The 14145-nt window shown below is 47.6% G+C and overlaps 1 protein-coding gene across 10 annotated transcripts in view; it reads right to left on the reverse strand.

Moving 5' to 3' along the window:
• LOC106593695 (focal adhesion kinase 1) overlaps window positions 1-14145 on the reverse strand; it is a 135461-nt gene that overhangs the window by 23628 nt on the left and 97688 nt on the right. For 8 of the 10 annotated variants that reach the window (XM_082975746.1, XM_082975747.1, XM_082975743.1 and 5 more), the window contains 2 exons: window positions 9707-9818; window positions 994-1080 (listed from right to left, as the gene is read on the reverse strand). In XM_082975746.1, the coding sequence (XP_082831872.1) occupies window positions 994-1080; window positions 9707-9818 (199 nt within the window). Of the gene's footprint in view, window positions 1-993; window positions 1081-9706; window positions 9819-11839; window positions 11984-12042; window positions 12870-14145 lie in introns of those variants that run through there. The other 2 variants (XM_082975750.1, XM_082975751.1) reach the window with 2 other exon arrangements.

A 14145-nucleotide genomic window follows, 5' to 3' on the forward strand; every position in this document is an offset into this window, starting at 1 on the left:
CCAGAGCGACTTACAGGAGCAGTTAGGGTTAAGTGCCTCGTTCAATGGCACATCGACAGATTTGTCACCTAGTCGGCTCGGGGATTCAAACCAGTAACATTTCGGTTACTGGTCCAACGCTCTTAACTGCTAGGCTACCTGCCCCCCCCCGTGTACCAGCTCTCCTTGCTCTACCTGGTAGTGGGTGGGCTGTTATAACTACTTTATAACACAATGTACCAGCTCTCCTTGCTCTACCTGGTAGTGGGTGGGCTGTTATAACTACTTTATAACACAATGTACCAGCTCTCCTTGCTCTACCTGGTAGTGGGTGGGCTGTTATAACTACTTTATAACACAATGTACCAGCTCTCCTTGTTCTACCTGCTAGTGGTTATGCTGTTATAACTACTTTATAACACAATGTACCAGCTCTCCTTGCTCTACCTGGTAGTGGGTGGGCTGTTATAACTACTTTATAACACAATGTACCAGCTCTCCTTGCTCTACCTGGTAGTGGGTGGGCTGTTATAACTACTTTATAACACAATGTACCAGCTCTCCTTGCTCTACCTGGTAATGGGTGGGCTGCCCCCCCGTGTACCAGCTCTCCTTGCTCTACCTGGTAGTGGGTGGGCTGCCCCCCCGTGTACCAGCTCTCCTTGCTCTACCTGGTAGTGGGTGGGCTGCCCCCCCGTGTACCAGCTCTCCTTGCTCTACCTGGTAGTGGGTGGGCTGCCCCCCCGTGTACCAGCTCTCCTTGCTCTACCTGGTAGTGGGTGGGCTGCCCCCCCGTGTACCAGCTCTCCTTGCTCTACCTGGTAGTGGGTGGGCTGCCCCCCCGTGTACCAGCTCTCCTTGCTCTACCTGGTAGTGGGTGGGCTGCCCCCCCGTGTACCAGCTCTCCTTGCTCTACCTGGTAGTGGGTGGGCTGCCCCCCCGTGTACCAGCTCTCCTTGCTCTACCTGGTAGTGGGTGGGCTGCCCCCCCGTGTACCAGCTCTCCTTGCTCTACCTGGTAGTGGGTGGGCTGCCCCAGGTGCTGTGGGCTGGGGTAGAACCCCTCACTGGAGCGTGGGCTTGGGTACCCTGGTCTGCTGGGCTATAGAGAGAGAGACAGAGAGTTCTGTTAAATACATGCTGCTGCTGTTTCATATCCATAGCTAGGTCTGGGTTAGATAGAGCTAGGCACACACACACACACACACACACACAACAGATGCAATGTGTGTGGACAGAGTTAGAGCTGTCCAAAAGAGAAACAAAGAAAGGCTATGAAACAAGCAGGCGGTTAGTTCAACATCCACAAAAAAGTTACATGAGAGTTCTGGTGCCTGACTTAGTAGAGTTGCTGGTTATTTTTGGTGCGGGGGGGGGGGGGGGATGAGGGTAGAATAATCATCTCCAATTCAGGGTGACTTGTTGATAGGCAGGCAGGCAACAATCTCCTCCTCCACTGAGCATTGCACTCAGACTTTCCTTATATTTAATCATAGCGAGACATCTACCTTCCAGACCTTTTCACAGTAAGCTTCTTGAGGCCAAACCTCCCGATTAGCAAAAGACAGTGAACGAAACAGAACAGGCTGTAAGATACAACATGTGACAACACTGTGGAAATTAAATTAAATGATGTGCAAGATACAGAGTTCAGATACTCATTTAGAACACGTACAATAGAAACATCATAAAACAGGAAGAGATTCTACATGGTTGTACACAACGTTAGGATGGCTAAGATGACGACAATGGAAGCATCAACCAACCGTGTTGAAAAAGGACCAATGAGAGCAGCATGTTTTCATGGTAGAACAATAATGGATTGCATCATCCAGAGATCTGGTGGGAGGAGACCCCCATGTGTTTGACGTCACCCTGCTGTACAGTACTGTATACTGCATCCCAAATGGAACCCTGTTCCCTAACATAGTGCCCTTCTTCCACCAGAGCCCTATGGGCCCAGGTCAAAAGTAGTACACTACATAGGGGAAAAGGGTGCCATTTGGGACAAGGATTACACAAGCATCCTACACAGGCTCTGAAAGTGAGTGACAACCTGAGGACATTTCAATAGCATTTCCCCCACAAGGCCAAGGCACATTGTGTTAGCATGTGTTAAGACAACATGCCGCTTTCCAAACAGCTTAGTGTCACAATATTCAACAAAGAAAATCACTAAATCTACGATGGACCAAAACATTATTTAATTCTAAATGTAATTTCATGTTACTCTAGTGTGTTTGCCATCATATTCAGTGTAAGTATTTAGCCGACAGCTTTTAACAAATCCACAATAATCACCTAACTAGATTTGAAGCCATTTTGTGTCTCTTATCAAAGTAAAATAGCACTATAATGGATCACTGTTGCATCCTAACAGGAGCTCTATGAGAAACAGCCAGTGATTTCTCTACATAACTTGACACTGAAATCCCTGGATTGGAACTGGACAGTGTCCAGCCCTGCTGTGTGTCTTTCAGAGAGACACCACTAGAGTGGCGTATGTCAAAACCTTTACAGCTCTGATGTATTTAATGCTGTGGCCCTCTGTCCTGTCCTGTCCCACCGGCATGTATGGATCTGTGGACTGCATGGGTCAGCTGCTGCTTTTGGGGTGGCTGCAGCCTGTCAGTGTGGAGGTGGGGTAGAGGACCTGACCACCGCAGGGGGCATGGAGGGTCTCCTCAGGGCTGCATGGTGGGGGGGGGGGGGGGAGCAGGACTGTTGGGGGTAGTACTAGCGGTGGTGGGGAGGGGGGCGCATGCCAAAGCACAGGGAGGGCTGAGAGCCAAAGCACAGGGAGGGCTGAGAGCCAAAGCACAGGGAGGGCTGAGAGCCAAAGCACAGGGAGGGCTGAGAGCCAAAGCACAGGGAGGGCTGAAAGCCAAAGCGTTGAGGTATAGGCGCCGACAGACATTCCAGACTAAAGCTTTGCTGCAAGGACGGCCGACGGGGGGGATTGCAGACAGGACACACACAATGTGTATAGCATGATGATGACAGACAGACAGACAGACAGGGTTCATAGGATAGAGACAGACAGACAGACAGACAGGGTTCATAGGATAGAGACAGACAGACAGACAGGGTTCATAGGATAGAGACAGACAGACAGACAGACAGACAGACAGACAGACAGACAGACAGACAGACAGACAGACAGACAGACAGACAGACAGACAGACAGACAGACAGACAGAGACAGGGAAGACGGAGGGACCAGACAGACGGATAGACGGAGGGAGACAAGGGAACAGAGACACTGAGACACAGGGAGATGTGGTCAGACACACAGACAGAGACATAACAAAGCCAGCTGGGTGATAAGCAGTAAGCAGAGAGCTGGTAGAGAAACTAATGGGGAAGGAGAGCAGGGAAGTCAGCTGGGGAGGAGAGCAGGGTAGTCAGTGGGGTGGAGAGCTAGGTAGTCAGTGTGGGAAGAGAGCAGGGTAGTCAGTGGGGGAGAAGAGCAAGGTAGTCAGTAAGGGGGGGACAGTGTAGTCACATAAAATAGTCTCTTGATAATATAGTCCCTTGATAAAATAGTCCCTTGATAAAATAGTCCCTTGATAAAATAGTCCCTTGATAAAATAGTCCCTTGATAAAATAGTCCCTTGATAAAATAGTCTCTTGATAAAATAGTTCAAATCAATAGTCATCACACAGTATTAGAAGAGAAATGGTGGTTATAAACGTCCCTTTTTCAGGACCCTGTCTTTCAAAGATAATTCGTAAAACTCCAAATAACTTCACAGATCTTCATTGTAAAGGGTTTAAACACTGTTTCCCATGCTTGTTCAATGAACCATAAACAATTAATGAACACGCACCTGTGGAACGGTCGTTAAGACACTAACAGCTTACAGACGGTAGGCAATTAAGGTCACAGTTATGAAAACTTAGGACACTAAAGAGGCCTTTCTACTGACTCTGAAAAACACCAAAAGAAAGATGCCCAGGTTCCCTGCTCATCTGCGTGAACGTGCCTTAGGCATGCTGCAAGGAGGCATGAGGACTGCAGATGTGGCCAGGGCAATAAATTGCAGTGTCCGTACTGAGACGCCTAAGACAGCGCTACAGAGAGACAGGACGAACAGCTGATCGTCCTTGCAGTGGCAGACCACGTGTAACAACACCTGCACAGGATCGGTACATCCGAACATCACACCTGCAGGACAGGTACAGGATGGCAACAACAACTGCTCAATTTATACCAGGAACACACAATCCCTCCATCAGTGCTCAGACTGTCTGCAATAGGCTGAGAGAGGCTGGACTGAGGGCTTGTAGGCCTGTTGTTAGGCAGGTCCTCACCAGACATCACCGGCAACAACGTCGCCTATGGGCACAAACCCATCGTCGCTGGACCAGACAGGACTGGCAAAAAGTGCTCTTCACTGACGAGTCGCGGTTTTGTCTCACCAGGGGTGATGGTCGGATTCACATTTATCGTTGAAGGAATGAGCGTTACACAGAGGCCTGTACTGTGGAGCGGGATCGATTTGGAGGTGGAGGGTCCATCATGGTCTGGGGCGGTGTGTCACAGCATCATCGGACTGAGCTTGTTGTCATTGCAGGCAATCTGTGCGTTACAGGGAAGACATCCTCCTCCCTCATGCGGTTCTCTTCCTGCAGGCTCATCCTGACATGACCCTCCAGCATGACAATGCCACCAGCCATACTGCTCGTTCTGTGCGTGATTTCCTGCAAGACAGGACTGTTAGTGTTCTGCCATGGCCAGCGAAGAGCCCGGATCTCAATCCCATTGAGCACGTCTGGGACCTGTTGGATCGGAGGGTGAGGGCTAGGGCCATTCCCCACAGAATTGTCCGGGTGTCAGGTGCGTCGTAAAAAGTGGACCAAGGCACAGCGGGTGCAGTGCTCATCTTCTTCTTTTATTTTAATAAACGTGAACACTTAACAAAAAAATAACAAACAACGACGAAAACAGTCGTGTAAGGCTACACAGCTATACATAGAAACAGCTACCCACCAACACAGTGACAAAAACCCCCTACTTAAATATGGCCTCCAATTAGAAGCAACGAAGAACAGCTGCTTCCAATTGAAGGCCAAACCAAACCTGAACATAGAAATAGACTAAATAGACATTCAAACATACAAATAGACAATATAGAACATTACCCAAAAACCCAAGACACATAAATCAAACACACCCCTGCCATACTATAATAACAAAATGACCCCTTACTGGTCAGGACGTGACAGTAATCCCCCCCCCCCCCCCCCAAAGGTGCAGACCCCAAATGCACCTTAACCAAAAGACCCCAACAATAACCCACAACAACAAAAAAAAACTAAAGGGAGGGAAGGGAGGGTGGCCACCGTCACCGACGGTTCCTGTGCAAACACCCCCCCTTCCCCAAACTCCCCCCTACGGAGGTGGCTCTGGTTCTGGCCCTAGTCCCCAACCTAACCTATCCGCTGAAGGCTCCGGGCTGAGGAGCGACTCTGGCTGCGCCGGACTGGCGGGCCGTCTCTGGCTGCGCCGGACTGGCGGGCCGTCTCTGGCTGCGCCGGACTGGCGGGCCGTCTCTGGCTGCGCCGGACTGGCGGGCCGTCTCTGGCTGCGCCGGACTGGCGGGCCGTCTCTGGCTGCGCCGGACTGGCGGGCCGTCGCCGGAAGCTCTAGACGGGGCACTGTCGCCGGAAGCTCTAGACGGGGCACTGTCGCCGGAAGCTCTAGACGGGGCACTGTCGCCGGAAGCTCTAGACGGGGCACTGTCGCCGGAAGCTCTAGACGGGGCACTGTCGCCGGAAGCTCTAGACGGGGCACTGTCGCCGGAAGCTCTAGACGGGGCACTGTCGCCGGAAGCTCTAGACGGGGCACTGTCGCCGGAAGCTCTAGACGGGGCACTGTCGCCGGAAGCTCTAGACGGGGCACTGTCGCCGGAAGCTCTAGACGGGGACTGTGCACTGAAGGCCTGATGCGTGGGACTGGCTTTGGAGGTGCCAGACTAGTGACACGCACCACAGGGCTAGTGCGAGGAGCAGGAACAGGACGTACTGGACTGTGCAGGCGCACTAAAGGCCTGGTGCGTGGGGCTGGCTTTGGAGGCGCCAGACTAGGGACGCACACCACAGGGCTAGTGCGAGGAGCAGGAACAGGACGTACTAGACTGGGCAGGCGCACTAGAGGCCTGATGCGTGGGACTGGCTTTGGAGGCGCCAGCCTAGTAAGACGCACCTCAGGGCTAGTGCGAGGAGCAGGAACAGGGTAAACTGGACCCTGGAGATGCACTGGAGGTCTGGACCATACGGCCTGCATAACCCTTCTTGGCTGAGTGCTCACCATAGCCTGGCCATACTGAGGAGCTTTCACTGATTGCACCGGCCTTTGATTGCTTCTGGGCAATACAGTGCGCATTTCCGCAGAGCTCGGTGCTTTCTTGATCCGTCGCTCCCTGTAATAAGCACGGGGAGTTGGCTCAGGTCTGCATCCTGACTCTGCCCAACTCCCCGTGTGCCCCCCCAAAAAATGTTTTTGGGGGTGCCTCCTGGTCTCCTCTAGCTCCCTTAGTTTGTCCTCCCAGAATCGTCGTTCATCATCCAAGTCCATCCCTCTCCCTGGTGCTCCAATCCCCGCTGCTTGGTCCTGGTTAGGTGGGTAGTTCTGTCAGGTGCGTCGTAAAAAGTGGACCAAGGCGCAGCGGGTGTAGTGCTCATCTTCTTCTTTTATTTTAATAAACGTGAACACTTAAAAAAAAAATAACAAACAACGACGAAAACAGTCCTGTAATGCTACACAGCTATACATAGAAACAGCTACCCACCAACACAGTGACAAAACCCCCCTACTTAAATATGGCCTCCAATTAGAAGCAACGAAGAACAGCTGCTTCCAACTGAAGGCCAAACCAAACCTGAACATAGAAATAGACTAAATAGACATTCAAACATAGAAATAGACAACATAGAACATTACCCAAAACCCCAAGACACATAAATCAAACACACCCCTGCCACGTCCTGACCATACTATTATAACAAAATGACCCCTTACTGGTCAGGACGTGACACCGGGAACTTGCAGGTGCCTTGGTGGAAGAGTGTGGTAACAGCTCACAGCAAGAACTGGCAAATCTGGTGCAGTCCATGAGGAGATGCACTGCAGTACTTAATGCAGCTGGTGGCCACACCAGATACTGACTGTTACTTTTGATTTTGACCCCCCCTTTGTTCATGGACACATTTCTGTTAGTCACATGTCTGTGGAACTTGTTCAGTTTATGTCTCAGTTGTTGAATCTTGCTTTGTTCATACAAATATTTACAGATGTTAAGTTTGCTGAAAATAAACGCAGTTGACAGTGAGAAGACGTTGGTGGCTGTACACAGAGCTGTTCAGTCACAGCAGCCAGCAGTGTTTGTCCATGGTGGAGACTAGTTCCTGAGAATAGGACCATGGGTTAACAATAGATAAGGCTTTAGATAAGGCGAACAGCTGCAGCAGAGAGAAAACTGGGAACAGAAATGACATTAGTATATCAGATAGAAAATGAAAGCTCTCTAAATAACATTGGAGGATGGAAGAAGTGAAGCTATGAAGAACGTTCCCGTGTGGCTCAGTTGGTAGAGCATGGTGTTTGCAACGCCAGGGTTGTGGGTTCGATTCCCACGGGGGACCAGTACGGGGAAAAAAATTATGAAATGTATGCATTCACTACTGTAAATTGCTCTGGATAAGAGTGTCTGCTAAATGACTAAAATGTAAATGTTTCCCTCAGAATAATGTCTGATCAGCAGAACTGAAATTGTGGCTGCAAGCATGTAGACCCCACCTGATGTGTAAATCCTGAGGGAGTCACTGACTAAGGCCTCAAGCTTGACTGTACAGTTGTATTTGATTACAGATGTCATACCATGAAAACTCCTCTTGTAATGGGAGCAGCCAACTGCCAAGATAGGTGTTGATGATGATGTCTGTGACCTCCTTGTGGCCAAGGCATAAAGTCTTTGTGTGTGTGTGTCTAAAAGGGTGCATCTGTGAGTGTGTGTGTTAGAGGTCGACCGATTAATCGGAATGGGCGATTAATTCGAGCCGATTTCAAGTTTTCATAACAATCGGAAATCTGTATTTTTGGACGCCGATTTGGCCGAATGTTTAAAAAAAAGAATATGTTTTTACCTTTATTTAACTAGGCAAGTCAGTTAAGAACACATTCTTATTTTCAATGACGCCTAGGAACGGTGGGTTAACTGCCTTGTTCAGGCAGAACGACAGATTTTTACCTTGTCAGCCCGGGGATTCAATCTTGCAACCTTACGGTTAACTAGTCCGACGCTCTAACCACCTGCTTCACATTGCACTCCACGAGGAGCCTGCCTGTTACGCGAATGCAGTAAGAAGCCAAGGTAAGTTGCTAGCTAGCATTAAACTTATCTTATAAAAACAATCAATCAATCATAATCACTAGTTAAACTAGTAATATCATCAACCATGTGTAGTTATCTAGCCTGTCCTGCGTTGCATATAATCGCTTAGGTACACGTTGCTCCAACCATAAACATCAATGCCTTTCTTAAAATCAATACACAAGTATATAGTTTTAAACCTGCATATTTAGCTAAAAGAAATCCAGGTTAGCAGGCAATATTAACCAGGTGAAATTGTGTCATTTTGCGTTCATTGCACGCAGAGTCAGGGTATATGCAACAGTTTGGGCCGCCTGGCTTGTTGCAACTAATTTGTCCGAATTTTACGTAATTATGACATAACATTGAAGGTTGTGCAATGTAACAGGAATATTTAGACTTAGGGATGCCACCAGTTAGATGAAATACGCAACGGGTCCGTATTTCAGTGTTTTCAAGATGATAGTTTCCGGATTCAACCATATTAATGACCAAAGCCTCGTATTTCTGTGTGTTATTATATTATAATTAAGTCTATGATTTGATAGAGCAGTCTGACTGAGCGGTGGTAGGCAGCAGCAGGCTCGTAAGCATTCATTCAAACAGCACTTTCGTGCATTTTGCCAGCAGCTCATTGCACTGTTTATGACTTCAAGCCTGTCAACTCCCAAGATTAGGCTGGTGTAACCGATGTGAAATGGCTAGCTAGTTAGCGGGTGCGCGCTAATAGCGTTTCAAACGTCACTCGCTCTGAGACTTGGAGTAGTTGTTCCCCTTGCTCTGCATGGGTAACGCTGCTTCGAGGGTGGCTGTTGTCGATGTGTTCCTGGTTCGAGCCCAGGTAGGAGCGAGAAGAGGGACGGAAGCTATACTGTTACACTGGCAATACTAAAGTGCCTATAAGAACATCCAATAGTCAAAGGTATATGAAATACAAATCGTATAGAGAGAAATAGTCCTATAATTCCTATAATAACTACAACCTAAAACTTCTTACCTGGGAATATTGAAGACTCATGTTAAAAGGAACCACCAGCTTTCATATGTTCTCATGTTCTGAGCAAGGAACTTAAACGTTAGCTTTCTTACATGGCACATATTGCACTTTTACTTTCTTCTCCAACACTTTATTTTTGCATTATTTAAACCAAATTGAACATGTTTCATTATTTATTTGAGGCTACATTTATTTTATTGATGTATTATATTAAGTTAAAATAAGTGTTCATTCAGTATTGTTGTAATTGTCATTATTACAAATAAATAAAAAAAATTGGCCGATTAATCGGTATCGGCCTTTTTGGTCCTCCAATAATCGGCATCAGCGTTGAATGTGTGTGTGTAAACTCTTACTTTAGGCGGCGCCTCGTCAGGCCCCCCTGAGTCCCAGGACACAGAGACCTGACGTCTCATCTCCATACGTGTCCTCTCCTTCTGCTGGAGCTTCTCCTCCTCCAATATCTGACTGCAGAGAGACAGAACAAACCACTGTGACTGTGTGTGACTGTGTGTGTGTGTGTGTGTGTGTGTGTGTGTGTGTTTGTGTGTGTTTGTGTGTGTCCGTGATACTATCAGACTTCAGGAGTGTCCAGCCAGGAACATAACTATAGTTTAGTTCAGTTTAGCATCTCCTAAAAAGACCTAAACCTGTGGTGCTGTGGCTTTGAGAGGGGAGAGACGAGGATGAGAGATATGCTGGATAAACACTGTAGAGGTTATTGTACTGTACTGTTACTGTACATGGTGACAGGTTTCCCCACTAGAATTCAGGGATGGATATTGTTGCAGCGTAGCTACAGCCACCAGGTCCATGTCCTTCACTGTTAAGTCCTACTACGTTCTCAGATGGTTTTGTTTACAGAGCTGTCCTGTTAGCTGACAGGGTGGGTTTCACACAGCTGAGTACTACAACAACCTTCCCCTGTAACCAGCTACATCCTCTTGCCCTGAACTACAGTACATAGGATGCATACCAAATGGCTCCCTATTTCCTATATAGTGCACTACTTTTGACCAGAGCTCTATGGGCCTTGTATAAAGTGGTGCACTATAAAGGGAATAGGAAGCCATTTGAGAGTCAGACAATATGGTACACACACAGGACCTTAAGGAATACAGAGTAGGGAAAGCAGACAGCGGTCCCACTCCACCCAACCTGGATCTGCTACAGTGATTTTATGCCTCTGGTCCACAGCACATGGAAACCCATTGGACATGCACAAAAAGAAGGGAAACCGCTCAAACACATGAAACAGCTTCCCTCCCCTCAGAGCCTGCAATAGCCATTAGAGTAATAAGCCATTTATAGAAGCACACAATGAGAGGAGATGTGGGTCTACTCTACTGTACTGTTCTGTACTGTACTGACAATACCTTTCAGCCAGCATTAATTCAGACCCCAAAGTTCTGTGTTTTATCCTCCTTTCTGTCATCCAATGTCCAGTCTGAACAGAATGCAGGCAATTCACAGAGCCAAACATTCTTCTGGATGCTGAGAACTCTGGAGTGTCTCCTCCCAACTAAACAAAGAACAGTTACATGAAGTGGAGGGTCCTCCAGCCTAAATACAGGCAATAAACTGTGTCCCATGAACCCCACAGTCTCTCTCTATCTCTCTCTGTCCCTCACACTCCCTCTCTCGCTCTCCATCTCTCCCTTTCTGTCTCTCTCTTTCTCTGTCTTTCTCTCTGGGAGGGAGGGCTATTTGTGGAAACAGCATTAGTCCTGGCTGCCATGCTGCCTTTGTATCTCTGTTCTTTACTGCCCAGATCAGTCACTCAATATAGTCTTCATTCACAGTCGCTGCTGTCCTTGTCTGTTCCTAAGGCTAGATCTGAGATGGGAAAAAAATCATTTTCCCATAATGCCCCTTCATCCTGGAACATGCGTCAGAAGATTGTAAAGTTAGGGGAGTTAGTGTCTTTGCCTGTTTTTAAGACTCTGATCGACAACACTGTTTGTGATAACTGCAGTTGTTTCTAATCTTCAATTATATCTTTAACTTGTGACACTTTGTCTTTTGTGTATTCTGTATTTTTCTGTAATGTTTTATGGACACGCTGCTATATCCCTGTTTTGCCTTCTTGCCAGGTCACCCTCGCAAAATAGGTTTTTAACCTCAATGGGTTTTACCTGGTTAAATAAAGGTTAAATAAATAAAAAAATAGTGTGATAGCAGCAGTAAATCAGACAAGAACAACAACATGGGGACCACCTGTCCTGGCCATTCTCCAGAACACACAACACAAACCTGACCAGTCTGTTAACAAGGTACAGGCCATTAACAAAGCCCTGTTGCCTCTAATAACAAAAGTGTTCGCAGTGTTGCTGACAAAACGTTGTATGAAGTATTACTTTCTATTGACTAGCTAATAGCTACTACCTTTAAAAACAAAATCAAACAGTCTGACAGTAACTCAACAGCATTACAATGGGAGCATACTGAATGCCATGCTAAATGACGCTCCAAACATATTCACTACTCACCAGCGTCACTTTGCTAGAGTTCCATAACATCAATGCTCAGAATAAGTCTGTAAAACTGTATTGTGAGGGACCTGAATCAAAACCATTGCTTCACAGCCAACTAATGAACACCACATTTGCTCAAGGCAGACCTCAATAGGACATAGTCAGTCAACTGAGTCACAGAGAGAAGGAGATAAGGAAGAAAAAGCCCTGACTGTTACCTTACAACAGTGGGAATAGAGCTGCCTCTTGTGCTGCTAGAGGAACAGGAAACCATATCCACTTAGATAATCCATTAGAGGAGAGATGTCCAGTACGCATGAGACCAGACAGAGAACCAGGCAGAGAGTCCCAGAGACCAGACAGACAACCAGGCAGAGAGTCCCAGAGACCAGACAGACAACCAGGCAGTGAGTCACAGAGACCAGACAGACAACAAGGCAGAGAGTCCCAGAGACCAGACAGACAACCAGGCTGAGAGTCCCAGAGACCAGACAGACAACCAGGCAGACAGTCCCAGCAACAAGGGTCTATTACAACTGGAACAGCACTCAGTCAATAGAATAGTCTTCACAAGAGAACAGAATGGGGGACTCTGTCTGTTCAGTCCAGATCAGCTGCCTCCTTCTCACGCCTTCCTTCTTACTCTACTGGGCTACTCAGGCAGCGGGTTGCACTTGGCATCTGTCCAATAAATGCGCAGGCAGGCGAGTGGGTGGGCGGTTAGCTTGTTAAAGGTTGGACGCTGAACAGAAGCCCTCCGCTGTGGAGCCGAGATAGAGGCTGGAGAAGATGTCTCAGTGACGCTGAACTGAAGCCCTCCACTGTGGAGCCGAGATAGAGGCTGGAGAAGATGTCTCGGTGACGGTGAGGTTAAAGCAGCGCCAGTGCCAAGCCTGCCGATCTGGCAAGACGTGGTCAAGCAGCCAGACAGACACAGTCTCTCAGGTCAGCTCAGTGCAGAGCAGATAGAAAGGCTCAGGATCAGAGGCAGAGGGTTTGGTTTGGCCCTCTTTTCCATGGGACTTAATAATACCGTCCCCTCAGAGTTCTCCTCTCACAGTGAGACTAGCTGGAGTCATATCTGCAGGACAATACCACAGAGCTGTCTGGTACCATGTAAGGGTATATGACAGTGGAACCATGTAAGGGTATATGACAGTGGTACCATGTAAGGGTATATGACAGTGGTACCATGTAAGGGTATATTACACTGGTGGTACCATGTAAGGGTATATTACACTGGTGGTACCATGTAAGGGTATATTACACTGGTGGTACCATGTAAGGGTATATTACAGTGGTACCATGTAAGGGTATATTACAGTGGTACCATGTAAGTGTATATTACAGTGGTACCATGTAAGTGTATATTACAGTGGAACCATGTAAGGGTATATTACACTGGTACCATTCATTATTAAATACAAATACACACTTAAGCAGCAATAAGGGAGAGTCATGTTTGTTATGACTGGTTCTGTATCTGAGGTACATTGTTTTCATACAGCTGGCATGTTGGAGAAAGATCCTGCCTTAGTATCGTGTGCGTGCACATGCACACACACACGCACGCGCGCGCACACGCACACACACACGCACGCGCGCGCACACGCACACACACGCGCACACACACACACACACACACACACACACACACACCCCTTTCTGGCAGCTGTGCTCCCTAATTTATATGATGACATAAAACAAGTCTCAACCAACGAACCCCACATCAAATGCCTTTTAAGGGCCTGGCTTTTCATATAAATAGTATTAAGAGTGTAAATATTGACATGGTTTCCAGGACACAGCCCTCTCTTCCATGCTGCTGGAGCACTAGAACATGACCGATGTGGTGGGACTCAGAAAGACTAGTAGAAAGTGGAGGTGTGACTCATGCTGAGTTTTAAACAGGATAATAAAAGCACAGCACTCTTATTTTCCGACATGTCTTCTCTGTGTAAACCAAGGGCACTGTGATGAGAGACAGCATGGCAGGCAGCAGCACGGCAGGCAGCAGCACAGCTCACACAGATGCAGCAGCTACAGGTCTGTTCTATAGCAGTCACTGATGGAAAGGAGACAGAAGTTAAAACTACTTCATCATGGCCCCAGGGTATCTTACCTGGACATCCAAATGCCTAGCTACACAAGTGTGAGCATGCATGGAAATGACGTTGACACTTCATTCTCACAAAAACCCTACCCTGTCAATGAAGGGAAAATGCCCAGCATTGCATCAGTGTCACAAAATCCTTCGTTGTGTTGCACGGAAGACCAAAATGCAGCGGAGTTGTGGAGACTCATATTTTAATTAACAAAAA

This window comes from Salmo salar, chromosome 05 (genome assembly GCF_965601325.2).
Source record: "Salmo salar chromosome 05, fSalSal1, whole genome shotgun sequence".
Taxonomy (NCBI): domain Eukaryota; kingdom Metazoa; phylum Chordata; class Actinopteri; order Salmoniformes; family Salmonidae; genus Salmo; species Salmo salar.